This window comes from Oncorhynchus mykiss, chromosome 12 (genome assembly GCF_057628025.1).
Source record: "Oncorhynchus mykiss isolate SJ-2025 chromosome 12, ASM5762802v1, whole genome shotgun sequence".
NCBI lineage: Eukaryota > Metazoa > Chordata > Actinopteri > Salmoniformes > Salmonidae > Oncorhynchus > Oncorhynchus mykiss.
Genome location: NC_143033.1, coordinates 50,788,659 through 50,811,472, shown reverse-complemented (window position 1 = coordinate 50,811,472; position 22,814 = coordinate 50,788,659). Strand labels below are relative to the sequence as shown.

The window sequence follows — 22,814 nt, the reverse complement described above, 5'->3', positions numbered from 1 at the left end:
ATCCTGGGTGACCCGGGGCCAATAGAATCTCTGCATGATTCTGTCAATAGTCTTGTCTCGTGCCAGGTGTCCTCCTAGGATGTGGGAATGGGCTAACTGTAGAAATGTATCCCTGTATGGCCTAGGCACCATTAGTAATTCCTGGTTTTCCCCCCTTCGTCGTACGATCCAGTATAAGAGACCCCGCCTGATTGCATAGTAAGGAAGAGGGGGCTCACCTGATCCGTCGACGTTCCTCCCGTCGATCACCTTCACCTTCCTCATGGCCTCCCTTAGGTTCCACATAGGATTATTATTAATTTTTGACATTACAACATCTCATCCACTCACACAAACACAATCTTTCTGATTATGGAGCCCTGCATTGTGTTTTCCCCCCAAGATGGGCATCGTTCCATGATTGGCAGAGATATAACCACATTATTTGGTATCCTCGTGTGACTAGAGGACATTCAGTATAACTGCATCTCAAATGGCACCTTTCTCCCTATATAGTGCACTACTTTAGTCTTGGTCAAAATAAGTGCACTATAAAGTGCCCTGTGTAGGGTGTCGTCTTTCGGATGGGACGTTAAACGGGTGTCCTGACTCTCTGAGGTCACTAAAGATCCCATGGCACTTATCGTAAGAGTAGGGGTGTTAACCCCGGTGTCCTGGCTAAATTCCCAATCTGGCCCTCAAACTATCACGGTCACCTAATAATCCCCAGTTTACAATTGGCCCATTCATCCCCCTCCTCTCCCCTGTAACTATTTCCCAGGTCGTTGTTCTCAGTCAACTTGTGTTCTCGTGTTCTCAGTCCACTTACCTGGTAAAATAACAAATAAATAAATAAAGAGAACATATAACGACAGAGGCCTGGCCAATGACTTGTTTGGACGGTTTTAGAACAACAAGAAGCTGGGTTGTTTTGGACACTCAAATCAAATCAAATTTATTTAAATAGCCCTTCGTACATCAGCTGATATCTCAAAGTGCTGTACAGAAACCCAGCCTAAAACCCCAAACGGCAAGCAATGTAGGTGTAGAAGCACGGTGGATAGGAAAAACTCCCTAGAAAGGTCAAAACCTAGGAAGAAACCTAGAGAAGAACCAGGCTATGTGGGGTGGCCAGTCCTCTTCTGGCTGTGCCGGGTGGAGATTATTTCAGAACATGGCCAAGATGTTCAAATGTTCATAAATGACCAGCATGGTCAAATAATAATAATCACAGGCAGAACAGTTGAAACTGGAGCAGCAGCACGGCCAGGTGGACTGGGGACAGCAAGGAGTCATCATGTCAGGTAGTCCTGAGGCATGGTCCTAGGGCTCAGGTCCTCCGAGAGAGAGAAAGAAAGAAAGAATTAGAGAGAGCATACTTAAATTCACACAGGACATCGGATAGGACAGGAGAAGTACTCCAGATATAACAAACTGACCCTAGCCCCCCGACACATAAACTACTGCAGCATAAATACTGGAGGCTGAGACAGGAGGGGTCAGGAGACACTGTGGCCCCATCCGATGACACCCCCGGACAGGGCCAAACAGGAAGGATATAACCCCACCCACTTTGCCAAAGCATAGCCCCCACACCACTAGAGGGATATCTTCAACCACCAACTTACCATCCTATGACAAGGCCGAGTATAGCCCTCAAAGATCTCCGCCACGGCACAATCCAAGGGGGGGCGCCAACCCAGACAGGAAGATCACATCAGGGACTCAACCCACTCAAGTGACGCACCCCTCCTAGGGACGGTATGAAAAAGCCCTAGTAAGCCAGTGACTCAGCCCCTGTAATAGGGTTAGAGGCAGAGAATCCCAGTGGAAAGAGGGGAACCGGCCAGGCAGAGACAGCAAGGGCGGTTCGTTGCTCAAGAACCTTTCCGTTCACCTTCACACTCCTGGGCCAGACTACACTCAATCATATGACCCACTGAAGAGATTAATCTTCAGTAAAGACTTAAAGGTTGAGACCGAGTTTGCGTCTCTCACATGGGTAGGCAGACCATTCCATAAGAATGGAGCTCTATAGGAGAAAGCCTCTGCACCAGACCAAGCCACTCCCTGCACCAGACCATCGGGAGGCATTTACAGGTAACACAATACAGAAGAGCTGTGGGCCTAATCATAGAGTAACATTATTCCGGCCACATGCTCTGTCCTGGAGCCACGAGCTGCTGCGACACCCCATTAAGTATGAACTAGGCACATTAACGTTCTTGAATAAGTCAATGAATGTTTATCTCTGACCTTATGTGATAAAGGTTATTTGAATTTAATAATACAGGTGCAATTGAATAATACAGGGGATACAGTACCTACCTCTCTTTTCCTTCTCGTTCAGTGCTCATAGGGTTTGGTTTTGGGCCAATTGCTTTTGGATTTCAGTTAAACCAGACAGATTACTTTTGGAAATGATGCTTATTCAAGTCTGGGATCAGATTCAATTTGGGGGTTTGATTTACCGTGGGCGTGTGTTTTCCCAATCCTCTAACAGTAATGGCTAAGATTTGGTGAGGGTATGATGATCCTGGATCTGAGAAAAAGGACAACTTCTACCCAGAGCTTTCCAGTCGATCACGAAGTAGAAAGACCAGTAGGATAGACAGAGGTAGAGCAACCATGACCACGCAGTTTACAATCTGTCGACTTCAGCTCTATCTGGTGGCCATACACAGGAAGTCCAGGGAAGAGTACATCTCTCACATCTCAAATCAAATTGTATTTGTCACATGCGCTGAACACAACAGGTGAAATATTTACTTACAAGCCCTTAACAAACAATGCAGTTCAAGAAATAGAGTTAATAAAATATTTATTAAATAAACTAGTTAAAAAAAATAGAATCAATCAAAAAGTAACACAATAAATGTACATAACAATAACGTGGCTATATACAGGGGGTACTGGCACCGAGTCAGGGTACTGGCACCGAGTCAATGCGCAGGGGTACAAAGTGACTATGCATCTCTCACTGACTTTAACTTATTTTTAGCCAGACTGAACATCTCAACCTGCAAGTTATTATGGCTGTCACTCTGCAAACCAAAAACAACACAATCATAAACATAAACACTAACATAAACACACATGCAATATCTTCATGTTCTAATCAACAGACAACAAGTCAAGTATACATTAATTAACTATAAATCACCAACTTATTGAATTCACAGTCGTCTATTTGTCCGTAACTGTACTATCATGACCTACATAAACACGCTTGTCAGGGAAAACAACAACATTTATTTACAAAGTAGAGGTGATAAAGTACCATGTTCAACACCAGAAAATGTTGATAGTTGTTTGCTACCATATTGTATAACCTTGTACATACGAAATGTAAGCTATGACATTTTTATTGTGCCCATTGATTTAATATTGCGGTCACCATTGCATTCCACGTGCTTTAGCACTGTCTTCCATGTGGTTTAGCCTGATGCCAGAAAGGGTTTAAACATATAAGACAATATGTTCTGAACATACTGGGCGAGATGTGAGGAAAACCACAACATTACTGTGGGGTGAATCAGGGCATCCCTTCGGGAATAGAAACAATGACAGAAAGCTTGGCAGCTCCACAATGCTTGATGTATTCACAGACACCTCATCAACATGCTGTTACTGACATGGGCTTGGGTCAGATGTCAAGCATGGTGTATAATAGGTTTAGTGTTTCATCGTTTTTGTTTATTTACTTGCTTGTTTTTTTCCATGTATGCTTATATGTCCCCTTTACATGAACTTCTCACACCTGCCCTTACATACAGTGGGGCAAAAAAGTATTTAGTCAGCCACCAATTGTGCAAGTTCTCCCACTTAAAAAGATGAGAGATGCCTGTAATTTTCAAGTGTACCACTTCAACTATGACAGACAAAATGAGTTTTAAAAAATCCAGAAAATCACATTGTAGGATTTTTAATGAATTTATTTGCAAATTATGGTGGAAAATAAGTATTTGGTCACCTACAAACAAGCAAGATTTCTGGCTCTCACAGACCTGTAACTTCTTCTTTAAGAGGCTCCTCTGTCCTCCACTCGTTACCTGTATTAATGGCACCTGTTTGAAGTTGTTATCAGTATAAAAGAAACCTGTCCACAAGCTCAAACAGTCACACTCCAAACTCCACTATGGCCAAGACCAAAGAGCTGTCAAAGGACACCAGAAACAAAATTGTAGACCTGCAACAGGCTGGGAAGACTGAATCTGCAATAGCTAAGCATCTTGGTTTGAATAAATCAACTGTGGGAGCAATTATTAGGAAATGGAAGACATACAAGACCACTGATAATCTCCCTCGATCTGGGGCTCCACGCAAGATCTCACCCCGTGGGGTCAAAATGATCACAAGAACGGTGAGCAAAAATCCCAGAACCACACGGGGGGACCTAGTGAATGACCTGCAGAGAGCTGGGACTAAAGTAACAAAGCCTACCATCAGTAACACACTACGCCGCCAGGGACTCAAATCCTGCAGTGCCAGACGTGTCCCCCTGCTTAAGCCAGTACATGTCCAGGCCCGTCTGAAGTTTGCTAGAGAGCATTTGGATGATCCAGAAGAAGATTGGGAGAATGCCATATGGTCAGATGAAACCAAAATATAACTTTTTGGTAAAAACTCAACTTGTCGTGTTTGGAGGACAAAGAATGCTGAGTTGCATCCAAAGAACACCATACCTACTGTGAAGCATGGGGGTGGAAACATCATGCTTTGGGACTGTTTTTCTTCAAAGGGACCAGGATGACTGATCCGTGTAAAGGAAAGAATGAATGGGGCCATGTATTGTGAGATTTTGAGTGAAAACCTCCTTCCATCAGCAAGGGCATTGAAGATTAAACGTGGCTGGGTCTTTCAGCATGACAATGATCCCAAACACACCGCCCGGGCAACGAAGGAGTGGCTTCGTAAGAAGCATTTCAAGGTCTTGGAGTGGGCTAGCCAGTCTCCAGATCTCAACCCCATAGAAAATCTTTGGAGGGAGTTGAAAGTCCGTGTTGCCCAGCAGCAGCCCCAAAACATCACTGCTCTAGAGGAGATCTGCATGGAGGAATGGGCCAAAATACCAGCAACAGTGTGTGAAAACCTTGTGAAGACTTATAGAAAAAGTTTGACCTCTGTCATTGCCAACAAAGGGTATATAACAAAGTATTGAGATAAACTTTTGTTATTGACCAAATACTTATTTTCCACCATAATTTGCAAATAAATTCATTAAAAATCCTACGATGTGATTTTCTGGAATTTTTTTCTCATTTTGTCTGTCATAGTTGAAGTGTACCTATGATGAAAATTACAGGCCTCTCATCTTTTTAGGTGGGAGAACTTGCACAATTGGTGGCTGACTAAATACTTTTTTGCCCCACTGTACCTGAGACGGGGTAAAAGTCAGCTGACTGCTCCCAATGGCCAGGTAAGTAGGGCTCGGCCGCCTCTTTACCTTATCAGTCCTACAAACACAAGTATGAGAATCTCTGACATGGTATACCTTACCAAAGCATACTTTACCAGGATGAAATGTCAGTGTGGCTGCCAAAACTATTCATACCCCTTGGATTTCTTCACATTTTTACAAAGTGGGATTAATAAAAAAGGTATACAGGTGAAGTCGGAAGTTTACATACACTTAGGTTGTTTTTCAACCACTCTACAAATTTCTTGTCAACAAACTTTAGTTTTGGCAAGTCGGTTAGGACATCTACTTTGTGCATTACATAAGTAATTTTTCCAACAGTAGTTTACAGACAGATTATTTCACTTATAATTCCCTATATTACAATTCCAGTGGGTCAGAAGTTTACATACACTCAGTTGACTGTGCCTTTAAACAACTTGAAAAATTCCAGAAAACGATGTCATGGCTTTAGACGCTTCTGATGGGCTAATTGACATAATTTGAGTCAATTGGAGGTGTACCTGTGGCTGTATTTCAAGGCCTACCTTCAAACTCAGTGCCTCTTTGCTTGACATCATGGGAAAATCAAAAGAAATCAGCTAAGACCTCAGGAAATAAAATTGTAGATCTCCATAAGTCTGGTTCATCCATGGGAGCAATTTTCAAATGCCTGAAGGTACCATGTTTATCTGTATAAACAATAGTATGCAAGTATAAACACCATGGGACCACACAGCCGTCATAGCGCTCAGGAAGGAGACGCATTCTGTCTCCTAGAGATGAATGTACTTTGGTGTGAAAAGCGCAAATCAATCCCAGAAAAACAGCAAAGGACCTTCGAAAGATGCTGGAAGAAATGTACACAAGTATCTATATCCAGAGTAAAACGCGTCCTATATTGACATAACCTGAAAGGCCACTCAGCAAGGAAGAAGCCACTGCTCTAAAACCGCCATAAAAAAAGCCAGACTACGGTTTGCAACTGCTCATGGGGACAAAGATCGTACGTTTGGGAGAAATGTCCTCTGGTCTGATAAAACAAAAATAGAACTGTTTGGCCATAATGACCATCATTATGTTTGGAGGAAAAAGGGAGAGGCTTGCAAGCCTGGGGAACACCATCCCAACTATGAAGAACGGGTGTGGCAGCATCATGTTGTGGGGGTGCTTTGCTGCAGGAGGGACTGGTGCACTTCACAAAATAGATGGCGTCATGAGGATGGAAAATTATGTGGATATATTGAAGCAACATCTCAAGACATCAGACAAGAAGTTAAAGCTTGGTCGCAAATGGGTCTTCCAAATGGACAATGACCCCAAGCATACTTCCAAAGTTGTGGTAAAATGGCTTAAGGACAACAAAGTCAAGGCATTGGAGTGGCCATCACAAAGCCCTGACCTCAATCCTATACAATATGTGTGGGCAGAACTGAAAGCGTGTGCGAGCAAGGAGGCCTAGAAACCTGACTCAGTTACACCATGTAACGATTCTGACGAAGAGGAGTAGTAGGAAGGATCGGAGGACCAATGCGCAGCGTGGTAAGTGTTTATTTGCCTGAACACTAAAATACAAAATAACAACGTGAACAAACAAAACAGTCCTGTGTGGAACTGACACGGAAAATAATCACCCACAACTCAAAAATGAAACCAGGCTACCTAAGTATGGTTCTCAATCAAGAATAACGATTGACACCTCTGATTGAGAACCATACCAGGCCAAACACAGAAATCCCAAAACATAGAAAAAGGAACATAGACAACCCACCCAACTCACGCCCTGACCATACTAAAACAAAGACATAACAAAAAAAACAAGGTCAGAACGTGACACACCAACTCTGTCAGGAGGAATGGGACAAAATTTATTGTGGGAACCTTGTGGAAGGCTATCCGAAACGTTTGACCCTATCAAGGGCCCGATCAAGACAAAACATGCAATTGTGTGTCAATTTACTGTACTTAGTTTTACCGTACACACACTTTAATGACAGTCAATGGGTGAACTGAAAGCAGCCATTACATAACAGAGAATAGAAGGGGAGCCATCATTCCATAAGGTCCTCTCATTCCATAATCCAATTATGACCATCACACATTCAGGAGTAAAACAACACCACTATAATGAGATAGTAGCTGTACAAACACATAGCTTCCCTTCTGATTAGCACTGATAGACAGTACATGGCACTGGTTACATCCCCTGCACTCAGTGTGGTGGCAGCCATCACAGCACTATGGAGTGTAATGAATCATTAGGGTGACACACAGAGTGTTGTAAATAGCTTTTTTAGTCTGCTGGGAGGACGAGTTCTGTCCACAGACAGCTGATGGAGACCTCTTCACGTCCCTACCTACCTGCCACTGTGGCTATTGGCTTCCATCTTCACTGACACGCTGCCATTAGCGCCCTCCAGAGAGCCACTCTCAGCGGAGACAGAGAGGAACACACTGGGGCTGATTAGAGAGTCAAATAGCCTTAGTATCCCGTTCCACCACAGAGGTTTAATAAACCACAGATTGAACCTGATAAAAGACTAATATGGAGGGGACCACTTCTCTCTCTCTCACAGTACTAGGCCTTTGTATCTCCACCAGCTTAGTTATCCCAATGAAAGCACCGAAGGAAAAAACAACAACAGTAATGTTCTCTCGATGCCCTCTATTTAGCTTGCGTTTATGTCCAGGTCCAAAATGTCAAAAGGATCTTTGGGCTTTTCCTTGTGTAGGCATGGGTAAAAGACTGAATGGCACAGTTGAGTTCAGCGTTGGTTTGTTTGTCGCTGCTGGCCAGGGATTGAATCAAGTTTATTTATAGAGTGAAGCCAATTGTCCCTCTCTGCCCCCTTGATAAGCCACAAAGCCACATATGATGTAAATCTGTTGAGCATCATGAGAATAACTAATTCATCGGGGAGCCAGGAAAAAAATGAGGATGCGTCCCAAATAGCACCTTTTTCTCTAGTGCACTACATTTGACCAGAACGGGCAAAAGAGAATAGGGTGCCATTTGGGAGGCAGACTTACACTGCCTTTTTGCCACTGCGTGACCTACTTTTCAACAATGGTGAAATCCTAGCAGGCTTGTTGCCCTATTGATATCAGAAAAGCTTTGGGTTATCTGTGCTCCCTTGGAAGAATGGACAACAGTTTGATTAAGCCAGTGTGTAGTCAGTTATTTGAAATACATCCACAACATTAGAGGCATCAGATGTTATCAAGTCCACATTTCCAAACATCGATGCCCACACATTTACATTTTAGTAATATTTTAGTAGCAGACAATCTTTTTCAGATTAATTTACAGTTAGTGCAATCATCTAAAGCTAGAATCCTTAAACCAAGAAACCAAAAGCTGATTTACCAAGCTAACTCAGTAAGTCAGAGACCAAAGGAATTTCCAGTTTGCCATCCCTTAACCCATTCCTATACGCTTACTATCTATAGTGCCCCTTGACAATAGTATCTTCTGGCCAGTAAAACACATGGCTTTTATTACGGTTTTGGAAACATAAGGTATATTTCATAACAGTGAGAAACCATTAAAAAACAGAAGTTTAAATTACCACACACCTTTATAGGTTTAGGGTTTTTTACATGTTACAGCGCTTGATTACTGAAAACACAGTGGAATATCTGTGTTAATTATCTATCATTGTCTCTTAACACCTGGTTGTAAACGCACGAAGGACGCCATACATGTGTTATCGAAGAATACTGTTGGCTGTAACTGCGTTAAAACAGTGAGTAAGTGTTACAGTAAGTGTATATACAGCATTTGTACTATTATTTTGATGTGATATGAAAGTAAAGGGCTTTACGTTTCTATAACTGGACCCCAATTCAAAATCGATTTTAGGTTTACATGGAATATTTGGCTGTTTTGGCTTCCAGAACCAATTTGCCTCTGAACAGAACATGTAAGGTCCATGGACTATAAGGAGTAACATAGGCTCCTTTGGCCATTTATTGGGCTAGACATCCCTGAGACCTGGTGTGACAACCCATATGTCTAAAGGTTTGAATACTAACCAAGTTAAGGTGTCGTAGAAATTGCATGCAGTGTTCACATTTTGGGAAAAGTGTGTTCATTTGATGACATTTACACCGCGCATCGAGAAAGTGCACTGTTCCAATCCAATGTCCTTGCGGTTTCCCCCCTGTGGAGGTACATGACGTCACTGTAGTTGTGTCGAGAAGAAGAGAAAAGCACAGACGAAAGATTTACCCCTTAATAACACCGTTTCGATAGATTTGTATGACCAAAGTATACGTTCTTACGCTTTGAATCATGTCTACTCCCGCTAGAAGACGACTTATGAGAGATTTCAAAAGGTAATGCAGTGTTTTAGCTCTGCGTTTTTTTGTATTTAGCTAGCTAACGTTATCTAACTACAGTAACGCTTGCTGGAAGCTAGCTAGCCACTTGGCTCTAGTTAGCTAACAGTACCGTTCATTTGAGGCGTGTACAGTGCAGAGTTGGCTGTAGCTAGCTATCAATGAGCCAGTCATTAATTTAATACCTAGCCACGTTGTACTGTCTGGTACCTAGCTAGCTAGAGTAAGATGTAACAATGTTGCTTCAGTTAGCCAGCATGCTAGAGCCACACAGATGTGCTACTAGCCAGTTAACTTGTTTTTATTCATCAACATGTGTAGCTAGCTAGCTAAATATACTTGTATTTAGCTAGCTATCTAAGTTAAAGGAGTAGTTACCAATTTTACAACTTGATGTTATATGGTTCCTCACCCTGAATGTAGTCTATGGGCCAGGATAAACTGTAGTCCATGATTTCGTTATTTAATAACGGAAGTTTGGAATGGCATTTAACTTCTGCCACCACTAACTGAAATACTGAATCCTAGGAGTCGAGTCCAAACTGAATCTTGACACTCAGAAATGTCCGACGACACCGGGAGTTGACTCTCCACGTATGTGTCATTGTTGTTAATAACAGTAAGGACAAATGGCAGAGAACGGCAAGCGACCGCAGTGAAGTCCTGTATTGCAATACTTTGAGAAGGAAATACAAACTTTGCGAGGTCGAATTGAGGTACAGGTGCAATGCTTAACCATCTGAAAGGGACACCGTGAGACCCAAGCCGTTGCTGGCAGGTGTATTGTGAATTCACATGGATGTTTTGCTATCGTTTTAACGGAAAACATATTTTTTTAAATGGCAGTTTAAACTTTCAGAATTGTATCATTTGTCACATCTCTATTCCTACTCTACCTGGCTTCCTCTGCTATCAACTGTTCTTGTGTGTAAACTAGACCAATGGAGCATTTCTTGATAAGCATTGTGACTTTGGTAAATGCTTAGTTTAATTCAGTCTCACACAACACCTATTTTTAGACATGCATTGTTCATAAGATATTTTATTAGTTCGTCTATTTGTAGTCTACGTCACACAGCAAGTATCTGGTTGGCAACATCAATATTTCCTTACAGAGAACTGTAAGCTATAAAGACAAAGAGTCGCACACTCCATATTAGAGGTCGGCCGATTAATCGGAATGGCCGATTTAATTAGGGCCGATTTCAAGTCTTCATAACAATCGGTATAAAAAAAAAAACAATTTTATTTAATCTTTATTTAACTAGGCAAGTCAGTTAAGAACACATTCTTATTTTCAATGACGGCCTAGGAATGGTGGGTTAACTGCCTCGTTCAGGGGCAGAACGACACATTTTCACCTTGTCAGCTCGGGGGATTCAATCTTGCATTATTTAAACCAAATTGAACATGTTTCATTATTTATTTGAGGCTAAAGTAATTTTGATGTATTATATTAAGTTAAAATAAGTGTTAATTCAGTATTGTTGGCATTATTACAAATAAATAAAAAATATTGGCCGATTTAATCGGTATCGGCTTTTTTGGTCCTCCAATAATCGGTATCGATATCGGCATTGAAAAATCATAATCGGTCGACCTCTACTCCATATATACACTACTCAAAACAATAAAGGGAACACTTAAACAACACAATGTAACTCCAAGTCAATCACACTTCTGTGAAATCAAAATGTCCACTTAGGAAGCAACACTGATTGACAATAAATTTCACATGCAGTTGTACAAATGGAATAGACAACAGGTGGAAATTATAGGCAATTAGCAAGACACCCCCAATAAAGGAGTGGTTCTGCAGGTGGTGACCACAGACCACTTCTCAGTTCCTATGCTTCCTGGCGGATGTTTTGGTCACTTTTGAATGCTGACGGTGCTTTCACTCTAGTGGTAGCATGAGACGTAGTCTACAACCCACACAAGTGGCTCAGGTAGTGCAGCTCATCCAGGATGGCACATCAATGCGAGCTGTGGCAAGAAGGTTTGCTGTGTCTGTCAGCGTAGTGTCCAGAGCATGGAGGCGCTACCAGGAGACAGGCCAGTACATCAGGAGACGTGGAGGAGGCCGTAGGAGGGCAACAACCCAGCAGCAGGACCGCTACCGCCGCTTTTGTGCAAGGAGGAGCACTGCCAGAGCCCTGCAAAATGACCTCCAGCAGGCCAGAAATGTGCATGTGTCTGCTCAAACGGTCAGAAACAGACTCCATGAGGGTGGTATGAGGGCCTGACGTCCGCAGGTGGGGGTTGTGCTTACAGCCCAACACCGTGCAGGACGTTTGGCATTTGCCAGAGAACACCAAGATTGGCAAATTCGCCACTGGCGCCCTGTGCTCTTCACAGATGAAAGCAGGTTCACACTGAGCACATGTGACAGACGTGACAGAGTCTGGAGACGCCGTGGAGAACGTTCTGCCTGCAACATCCTCCAGCATGACTGGTTTGGCGGTGGGTCAATCATGGTGTGGGGTGGCAGTTCTTTGGGGGGCCGCACAGCCCTCCATGTGCTCGCCAGAGGTAGCCTGACTGCCATTAGGTACCGAGATGAGATCCTCAGACCCCTTGTGAGACCATATGCTGGTGCGGCTGGCCCTGGCTTCCTCCTAATGCAAGACAATGCTAGACCTCATGTGGCTGGAGTGTGTCAGCAGTTCCTGCAAGAGGAAGGCATTGATGCTATGGACTGGCCCGTCCGTTCCCCAGACCTGAATCCAATTGAGCACATCTGGGACATCATGTCTCGCTCCATCCATCAACGCCACATTACACCACAGACTGTCCAGGAGTTGGCGGATGCTTTAGTCCAGGTTTGGGAGGAGATCCCTCAGGAGACCATGCGCCACCTCATCAGGAGCATGCCCAGGCGTTGTAGGGAGGTCATACAGGCACGTGGAGGCCACACACACTACTGAGCCTAATTTTGACTTGTTTAAAGGACATTACATCAAAGTTGGATCAGCCTGTAGTGTGGTTTTCCACTTTAATTTTGAGTGTGACTCCAAATCCAGACCTACATGGATTGATAAATTTGATTTCCATTAATAATTTGTGTGATTTTGTTGTCGGCACATTCAACTATGTAAAGAAAAAAGTATTTAATAAGAATATTTCATTCATTCAGATCTAGGATGTGTTATTTTAGTGTTCCCTTTATTTTTTGAGCAGTGTATATACCTTCAGTCATTTATTGGTTAAAAAAACACCAATGTTTCAGCATCACTAGGTTATGTAGACAAACAGTGCAATTAGTAGATTGTTTGTCTACATAACCTGGTTCAAGCATTCATGACATTACCCTGACGAAGGCACAGTTTGGTTTTTACCAAACAAATTACTTTGAGGTTATACATATGGAGTGTGCAACTCTTTGTTTTTATAGCTTACAGTTTATTCGCAGTTAGTCAGAACATCTAAATAATGTTCTCTGGGTGTGCACCAGCTCACCAGTGCGTGAAGGTAAGCTGTTGAAGTTCGTTTTTTAAATGTATTGCGGTGCGCTTTGGAATGGTACTGCTGGATTTAGAGTTACCAGAGAACACTGGGGTTTGGTGATAATAAGCGGCAAGGAGGACCGATATTTAAGGTTGTAATAATGCCGTTTGGGTTGTTTTGTATGTTGAAGCCCACAATGGACACAATGGACAATAGAGTGATTGTCATGCATGGCTGTTGTTTTGCAAACAAGCAATAACACTTCTTTCAGTTTAATAGGATGCACACTTGTCGTCTTGTTTGCTCCAAAATATTTTTGATGTTTAGAAAACCAGTCGTTGGGCCAGGGTTTAGGTTTCATTCTATTGTTTCCTCTCGGTTTTTCTGTCCTCAGACTTCAAGAAGACCCCCCAACTGGCGTGAGTGGTGCTCCATCAGAGAATAACATCATGATGTGGAATGCTGTTATTTTTGGGTGAGTGTTCTAAAGCCACCCTTGTTATTTTGCCAGCAGCATACCACCCTGCATACCACTGTTGGCTTGCTTATGAAGCTAAGCAGGGTTGGTCCTGGTCAGTCCCTGGATGGGAGACCAGATGGTGTTGGAGGGCCAGTAGGAGGCACTCTTTCATCTGGTCTAAAAAAATATATCCCAATGCCCCAGGGCAGTGATTGGGGACACTGCCCTGTGTAGGGCGCCGTCTTTCGGATGGGACGCTAAACGGGTGTCCTGACTTTCTGAGGTCATTAAAGATCCCATGGCACTTATCGTAAGAGTAGGGGTGTTAACCCTGGTGTCCTGGCTAAATTCCCAATCTGGCACTCAAACCATCACGGTCACCTAATAATCCCCAGTTTACAATTGTCTCATTCATCCCACCCTCCTCTCCCCTGTAACTATTCCCCAGATCGTTGCTGCAAATAAGAACATGTTCCCAGTCAACTTACCTGGTAAAATAACGCATAAATAAAAAAAAATAAAAGTTATTGTGCCAGTGTGATCATCCTGGCATGGGCATCAGGACCATGTGGATATGGGCAAATTGAGCTGTGGTTTTAGGCTACAGTCAGAGTGGGAGCCAGAGGTGTGTGTTGGCTGGGGGTTAGTTTAGATGGTGACATGTAATTGTTGAACTGTGGAGGCTATTTGCCACACAAATATTCCCATTTCCAATTAACAAAATAAATGTATCTGAAACCTGGAATGTATTGCATAGTCATACTCATTATTTGTATTTATTAGGGTCCTTGGGGTCCAAACAGGATTAAAACAACCATCACAACGTAACAGCCACATCATATATTAAACTTCTTTGTAATGCAATGTGCTATTTAATAGTCTGTATCAACATTCTATTTGTTATAAGGAGGGTGTAAAGAGCATCTCCTGGTGAACAAAAGTGAGAGCAGGCCTTGATCATATCAATCAAAATAATTTACATTTATTACAATAATTCAGGGAGACCATCTCCAGAGCAGAGGCTGACAATTGTCTAATTTGCCTTCTTTAAAGGGATGCTTTTGGCAATGAGGCCTTTAATCTGACTCTGGGGAAGTAGATAAACTCATGGATACTGTTATTTTGTGTCTGCTTGCAGTATGAAGGAAGCCCTTATATTCTAATATCACAGCACCAATGTTCTCTAAACAACAGCTGGGAGGGGGGGAATAAAAATAAATAAATCTCTGCCTTTTTTTGTTGAGTGCTCCAACTCCTTTCAGCCTCAAATTAGTCCTTTTGGAAGTTTTTCTTGGTAAGCCATTCTCAACTGCCAGAGAGGCTTGTTCAAAGTCACAACAAAATACAGACTTTTTGCCAGCAGCTACAGAATCACACAATGTTCATACGGTCATCAATATCAGTGTACCTCCAGTCTGACGTCAATCACTATCAACAAATATGAGTTTAATACATAACATACAGCATCAAGTATGAGTTTAATAAACAAGCAAAGTGTCAATACAGGATTAAGATTGAATCCTACTACACTGGCTCTGACACTTGTCGTATGTGGCAGGGCTTGAAAACTATTACGGACTACAGAGGGAAACCCAGACGTGAGCTGCCCAGTGACGTGAGCCTACCAGACGAGCTAAATGCCTTTCATGCTAGCTTCGAGGCAAGCAACACTGAAGCATGCAGGAGAGCACCATATGTTCTGGATGACTGTGTGATAACGCTCTCGGTAGCCGATGTGAACAAAACCTTTAAACAGATCAACATTCACAAAGCCGCTGGGCCAGACGGATTACCAGGACGTGTACTCAAAGCATGCGCGGACCAACTGTCAAGTGTCTTCACTGACACTTCCTGACTGAGTCTGTAATCCCTGCATGTTTCAAGTAGACCACCATAGTACCTGTGCCCAAGGAAGAGAAGGTAACCTGCCTAATTGATTACCGCCCTGTGGCACTCACGAATGAAGTGTTTTGAAAGGCCGGTCATAGCTCACATCAACAGCATCCTCTTGGAAACCCTAAACCCACTCCAATTTGCATTCCACCCCAACAGATCCGCAGATGACGCAATCTCAATCATACTCCACAATGCCCTTTCTCACCTGGACAAAAGGAACACCTATGTGAGAATGCTGTTCATTTGACTACAGCTCAGTATTAAACACCATAGTGCCCACGAAGCTCATCACTAAGCTAAGGACTCTGGGACTAAACGCCCCTCTCTGCAACTGGATCCTGGACATCCTGACGGGCTGCCCCCAGGTGGTAACAGTAGGCAACAACGCACTGCCACGCTGATCCTTAACACTGGGGCCCCTCAGGGGTGTGTACGTTGTCCCCTCCTGTGTGCCCTGTTCACCCATGACTGCATGGCCAAACGCGACTCCCAACACTATCATTAAGTTTGCTGATGACAACAGTGATAGGCCTGATCACTGACAACGATGAGATGGCCTATAGGGAGGAGGTCAGAGAACTGTCAGTGTGGTGCCAGGACAACAACCTCTCCCTCAGGCCCCCATTAACATCGACAGGGCTGTAGTGGAGCGGGTCGAGAGATTCAAGTAGAGGTCGACTGATTAATCGGCATGGCCGATTTTAATTAGGGCCGATTTTCAAGTTTTCATAACAATCGGTAATTGGCATTTTTGGACGCTGATTGTGACCGATTACATCACAATCCACGAGGAGACTGCGTGGCAGGCTGACCACCTGTTACACGAGTGCAGCAAGGAGCCAAGGTAAGTTGCTAGCTAGCATTAAACTTATCTTATAAAAACAATCTTAACATAATCACTAGTTAAAACTTCTTGTGACTCTCAAACCCGGATCCGGGAGCGTAATCATCGCCTGACACTAATTAGCATAATGCAACGGACATAAATTTTCCTAGAAAATCTTCCTATTCATGAAAATCCCAAGTGAAATATATTGGAACACAGCTTAGCCTTTAGTTAATCACCCTGTCATCTCAGATTTTCAAAATATGCTTTACAGCCAACGCTAGACAAGCATTTGTGTAAGTTTATTGATAGCCTAGCATAGCATTATGCCTTGATAGCAGCAGGCAACCTTGTCACGGAAATCAGAAAAGCAATCAAATTAAATAGTTTACCTTTGATGAACTTCGGATGTTTTCACTCACGAGACTCCCAGGTAGACAGCCAAAGTTCATTTTTTTCCCAAAATATTATTTTTGTAGGTGAAATAGCTCCGTTTGTTCTTCACGTTTGGCTGAGAAATCGCCCGGAAATTGTAGTCACGAAAACTGCAAAAAATATTCAAAATTAGCTCCATAATATCGACAGAAACATGGCAAACGTTGTTTATAATCAATCCTCAAGGTGTTTTTCTAATATCTATTCGATAATATATCCGTCGGGACAATTCGTTTTTCCTTAGGACCGATTGGAATAATGGCTACCTCTGTATTTTATGCGAGAATCTCTCTCGGAGCCACCATGTGACCACTTACGCAATGTGGCCGCCTACGGCTATTCTTCAACATAGATGCGTAAAACTACGTCACAATGCTGTAGACACCTTGCGTAAGCTCGTTGATGGCACATTCACAGCTCAATAGGGACTCATTGGAACGCAGCGCTTTCAAAACCTGGGGCACTTCCGGATTGGATTTTTCGCCTGCAACATCAGTTCTGTTATACTCACAGACAATATCTTTACAGTTTTGGAAACTTTAGAGTGTTTTCTATCCAAATTATCAATTATATGCATATTCTAGCATCTTGTCCTGACCAAATATCCCGTTTAAAACGGGAACGTTTTTTTTATTTAAATACTGCCCCCAGAGTCGCAACAGGTTAACTACACATGGTTGATATTACTAGTTTAACTAGCTTGTCCTGCGTTGCATATAATCAACGCAGTGCCAGTTAATTTATCATCGAATCACAGCCTACTTCGCCAAATGGGTGATGATTTAACAAAGGCACATTCGTGAAAAAAGCACATTCGTTGCACCAATAAACATAACCATAAACATCAGTGCCTTTCTTAAAATCAATACACAAGTATATATTTTTATAAACCTGCATATTTAGTAAAAATAAATTCATATTAACTAGGGACATTTGTTTCTTCTCTTGCATTCAGTGCAAGCAGAGTCAGGGTATATGCAACAGTTTGGGCTGCCTGGCTCGTTGCGAACTGTGTGAAGACCATTTCTTCCTTAACAAAGACCGTAATTAATTTGCCAGAATTTGACATAACATTGAAGGTTGTGCAATGAACAGCAATATTTAGATTTAGGGTTGCCACCCATTCGAATAAAATACTTAACCTCTCTGGGATCGTTCGGGACTCTAGCGTCCCACCACTCCAACAGCCAGTGAAATTACAGGGCGTCTGTGAGTATAACAGAACCCATATGGCAGGCGTAAACCTGAGACAAATCCAACCAGGAAGTGGGAAATCTGAGGTTTGTAGTTTTATTTAAGTGATTGCCTATCCAATATGACTCCAGTCACCCAAGTTATAGACTTTCCTCTGCTACTGGACAGCAAGTGGTACCGGAGCTCCAAGTCTAGGACCAAAAGTCTCCTCAACAGCTTTTACACCCAAGCCATTAGACTGCTGAACAATTCATAAAATCGCCACCGGACAATTTACATTGACCCCTTCCTTTTGTACACTGCTGCTACTCGCTGTTCGTTTGTTATTTATGCATAGTCACTACGCCCCCACCTACATGTACAGGTTACCTCAACTAACCTGTTCCCATGCGCACTGGCTCGGTACCGGTGCCCCCTGTATATAGCCTCATTATTCTTATTGTGTTGCTTTTTATTGTAGTCTACTTGGTAAATCATTTCTTATTTTTGAACTGCATTGTTGGTTAAGGGCTTGTAAGTAAGCATTTCACGGTGTAGTCTACACTTGTTGTATTCGGCACATGTGACATATAAAGTTCAATTTAATACATAACATATAGCATCAAGTATGAGCTTAATACATAACATACAGCATCAAGTATGCATAGTGACCATCAACTCTTGATGCAAATGTTTCACAAATAGAACACTTGAAATCATATGTATTACATAAAGGGGAAACACATAAATATGCTAAGCATTGTGTTAAATAAAGTTAATTTCAGTTAAGAGTAATTATCTTTAAATATTCCCCATTGGGGCAATATGTTTGTTTTGTTAGTCGGGGTCTAATTACTAGATATGAGCTTGTTACAGTACAAGTAATTGTTCCTCTCTTTATTTGCAGGCCTGTGGGTACACCATTTGAGGATGGTAAGATAAAAAAAAATGTCTAATTCAGTTTGAGTTGGCTTACAGGAATGTAAATCATCAGTTTATCATAACACTACTGTAACCCATGAACTGGTTGAAAACAATAAACTTGGCTTTCTTACTTTTCCCAGTCATGCTAGCCAAGAGCAAAGACAGTCTTGGTATTCCGAAGTGTGATCAGTTTGAACAGGTGCATGACTCCGCCTCCTTTAATTATGCTGTGTGGAATCTGGAGAAAGTGCTGAGTCAGCCTTCATATTCAGGCTTATATTAGTCATGTGACAGACTGTTAGCTGTGGGGTGGACCACTTTTCTTTCTCCCCTCCATAAAGGTTTAGTTTGATTAATGAGGAACGGATGTTTCTTTTTAGTAACACTAATTGTCTCTCTCTCTCTGCAGGAACTTTTAAACTTGTGATAGAATTTTCAGAAGAGTACCCTAACAAGCCACCCACGGTTCGATTTATCTCCAAAATGTTTCACCCAAATGGTAAGAGAGTCCCTATGGACACATTTGAGATGTCCTAAATACTTTGGTCACGTTATTGATGGGAAAGTGAACTTGGTATGAACTTTTCAGCATTTAGCTCTTCCAGCGAGTAAGCTATTCTGTGTCATGTGATTGTGTATACATCTTTCTTTGAAATTAAAGCAATCCTTTTGATCTTGCAGTCTATGCAGATGGAAGTATATGTTTAGACATCCTTCAGAATCGTTGGAGCCCCACGTATGATGTGTCGTCCATTTTGACGTCTATCCAGGTAGGTTTGTAATCCTCTCCTCCATCAGTCTGACATCATGAGACTACTTTGTCTGTGTGCATATTACAAATGCAACACAGGTTCTTTATGTAGTGTACTTAATTTGTGTTTTGCAGTATGCTCTGTATGACCTTTGTTGTAATGTAGCATTGTCGTGTTATTTCTGCTCCTGGATATACTGTATGTAAGACTCAGACACCTCACTAAAAGTGTAGTCGAAGAACTACACACGTTCATACCGGTACATTCAATCACAACTTCTTTTTTTTGTGTTCACAGTCCCTGTTGGATGAGCCGAATCCTAACAGTCCAGCCAACAGCCAGGCTGCACAGCTCTATCAAGAAAACAAGCGGGAGTACGAGAAGAGAGTTTCTGCCATCGTGGAGCAGAGCTGGGTAGACTCCTAACACATCTCCCCCACCCCCCCATCACTCCTATCAAATGCTTCAATCGGTCATTTACCTCATCAAGAAAATAAGCCGACATCAGAAGAACTTAAGTGCCACCAGAAAGAGAAAGTAGGGACTTTTACTTGCTTGCCAACACATTTGAAGAAAATCAATCTGATACTTGTGTTCTTGTTCCAATTTTTTTGTATTGCATGATGTGAAATAAGTTATTGCTAACAGAATCTGTAATATATATTTTTTTGTTGGATTGATGCTGTTATTGCTTAGTTTCTACAGAATAGTTTATTTTTTAACATCTCTTGGTTTAAACCATTTGAGAGTATTTTGTCATATCGGCAAATTAGTAGAAATCCATAAAACATGACGACTTGGTTAAAATAATGTATTTTCTGGGAAATTCTACAGTCTGTTGTGTAGCATAAATGTAAGATCAATTGACCAGCTATAAAGCAGACATATTCTTTTGCACCCATCCTGGCAGTAGTTTCAAATTACCGCCCTGAATGGAGTCAGTACTATTGATGAGTGATCAAGGTAACTATGGCATTCTGCTTGTCGATTAAAAAAATTTAAAAGAAGAAAAAAAAGACAAGTTACAAACACAAAAGATGTCTCATGTCATGTGTTAATTGTATGAACTTTAAGTACAGTGGCACTCGTAATAAGAGGATAATTTGTCTCATCTAGGAAAATGGACAGATAGTAGGCTGACTCCAACAAAATCCTACTGTTTGGATCTATAATTGAACAACACATCTGCTAAGCCTTTTTCACATTTTGTTAGCCTTATTCTACAATTTTTACATTTATTTTAAAATTCTCTCCAATGCCCCATAATGACAAAGCGAAAACGGGTTTAGACATTTTAGCAAATGTATTTAAAAGAAAACAACATACCTATTTACATATGTAGTTCAGACCCTTTGCTATGAGACTCGTAATTGAGCTCAGGTGCATCCTGTTTCCATTGCTCATCCTTGAGATGTTTCTACAACTTGATTGGAGTCCACCTGTGGTAAATTCAATTGATTGGAAAGTATTTGGAAAGGCACACCTGTCTGTATAAGGTCCCACAGTTGACAGTGCATGTACGAGCAAAAAGGAATTATCCATAGAGCTCCGAGACAGGATTGTGTCGAGGCACAGATCTGGGGGAAGGGTACCAAAACATTTATGCAGCATTGAAGGTCCCCAAGAACATAGTGGCCTTTTTTGGAACCACCAAGACTTCCTATAAACTGAGCAACTAGGGGAGACAAGCCTTGGTCAGGGAGGTGACCAAGAACCCGATGGTCACTCTGACAGAGCTCCAGAGTTCCTCTGTGGAGATGGAAGAACCTTCCAGAAGGACAACCATCTTTGCAGCACTCCACCAATCGGGCCTTTATGGTAGATTGGCCAGACAGAAGCCACTCAGTAAAAGGCACATGACCGCCCGCTTGGAGTTTGCCAAAAGGTACCTGAAGGACTCTCAGACCATGAAAAACAAGATTCTCTGGTCTGATGAAACCAAGATTCTTGGGCCTGAATGCCAAGCGCCACATCTGAAGGAAACCTGGCACAATCCCTACGGTGAGGCATGGTGGCAGCATCACGCTGTGGGGATGTTTTTCAATGGGACTGGGAGACTAGTCCGGATCGAGGCAAAGATGAACGACGCAAAGTACAGAGAGATCCTTGATGAAAACCTGCTCAGGACCTCAGACTGGGGGCGAAGGTTCACCTTCCAAAAGGACAATGACCCTAAGCACACAGCCAAGTGGCCGAGTGGCTTCGGGACAAGTCTCTGAACGTCCTTGCGTGGCCCAGCCAGAGACGGGACTTGATCCCGATCGAACATCTCTGGAGAGACCAGAAAATAACTGTGTAGCGACGATCCCCATCCAACCTGACAGATCTTGAGAGGCTCTGTATCACCAAATACAGCTGTGCCAAGCTTGTTGTTTCATACCCAATAAGACTCGAGTTTGTAATCTCTGCCAAAGGTACTTCATCAAAGTACTGAGTAAAGGGTCTGAATACTTATGCAACTCTTTATTTTTTAATTTTTTTAATTTACATATACATTTGCAAAAATGTCATCTGTTTTTGCTTTGTCATTATTGGGGTGTTGTGTGTAGATTGAGGTGGAAAAAGTCAAAGGGTCTGATTACTTTCCGAATGCACTGTATTAACGAGTACACTGTCCATATCCAACATTATTATGGAAGTCATTTTTCATATTTACTAGGGTAAATAACATCTGCTGAATATGTGTATGTGATAAATAACATTTGATTTGCTATATATATATTTTTTACAGGATGGGTCATATTGTGGCAAGTGGTTCATTTAACCTTATATGGAGAAGGGATATGTTATACATTTTTGTGAATTCACTCAATGTATATGCTGTGTAAACAAAATAAAACATTTTTCAGACTTTGAGATGATTTTGATTTCAGCTCTTCTGTGAAGAGTGCAGCTGTGGCATGTATAATTGTTTTGTCTTTGATTGTATTATGGACTAGGGTAAATAATCCTCATCCGCTGCAACCTCGATGGGTAGTAGCAGGCAACTGGGGGAGAATCTCATTTGGGGGAAAAGACAGTCCTCTGTGACCATAAGTTAGGTAAACGGAGGAGTGTCCTCGCCTCCCCCCGAGAAAGCACGAGTATCCTACCGGAGTCCTTTGCTGAAGAATTTTGAGATCTGTCCACCCCTCTGAATGAGCGGTTTTCTCAAAGGAGAAAAGCATGCACACATTTAAACGA

General features: G+C 42.2%; 1 protein-coding gene across 2 annotated transcripts; it reads left to right on the top strand.

Annotated features, from left to right (window-relative positions):
- Positions 1-9,448: 9,448 nt before the first annotated feature.
- Positions 9,449-22,487, top strand: LOC110537727 (ubiquitin-conjugating enzyme E2 B). 2 transcript variants are annotated; one of them, XR_016485110.1, is made up of 7 exons: positions 9,449-9,715; positions 13,560-13,640; positions 18,863-18,888; positions 19,020-19,078; positions 19,289-19,378; positions 19,561-19,649; positions 19,929-22,487. XR_016485110.1 is itself a non-coding variant. In XM_021624062.3 (6 exons), the coding sequence occupies exons 1-6, from the start codon at positions 9,672-9,674 to the stop codon at positions 20,055-20,057; spliced, it is 459 nt and encodes a 152-aa protein (XP_021479737.1). In that variant the 5' UTR covers positions 9,449-9,671; the 3' UTR covers positions 20,058-22,487. The 2 variants fall into 2 exon arrangements, 1 of the variants encoding a protein (XP_021479737.1); XM_021624062.3 differs by lacking the exon at positions 19,020-19,078.
- Positions 22,488-22,814: the final 327 nt, after the last annotated feature.

Coding starts and splice junctions, on each gene's coding strand:
- LOC110537727 (XM_021624062.3), top strand. CDS start 9,672: ATGTCTACTCCCGCTAGAAGACGACTTATGAGAGATTTCAAAAG. Junction 18,889..19,288: donor GGGTACACCATTTGAGGATG/GTAAGATAAAAA, acceptor CTCTCTCTGCAG/GAACTTTTAAACTTGTGATA. Junction 19,650..19,928: donor CCATTTTGACGTCTATCCAG/GTAGGTTTGTAA, acceptor TTGTGTTCACAG/TCCCTGTTGGATGAGCCGAA.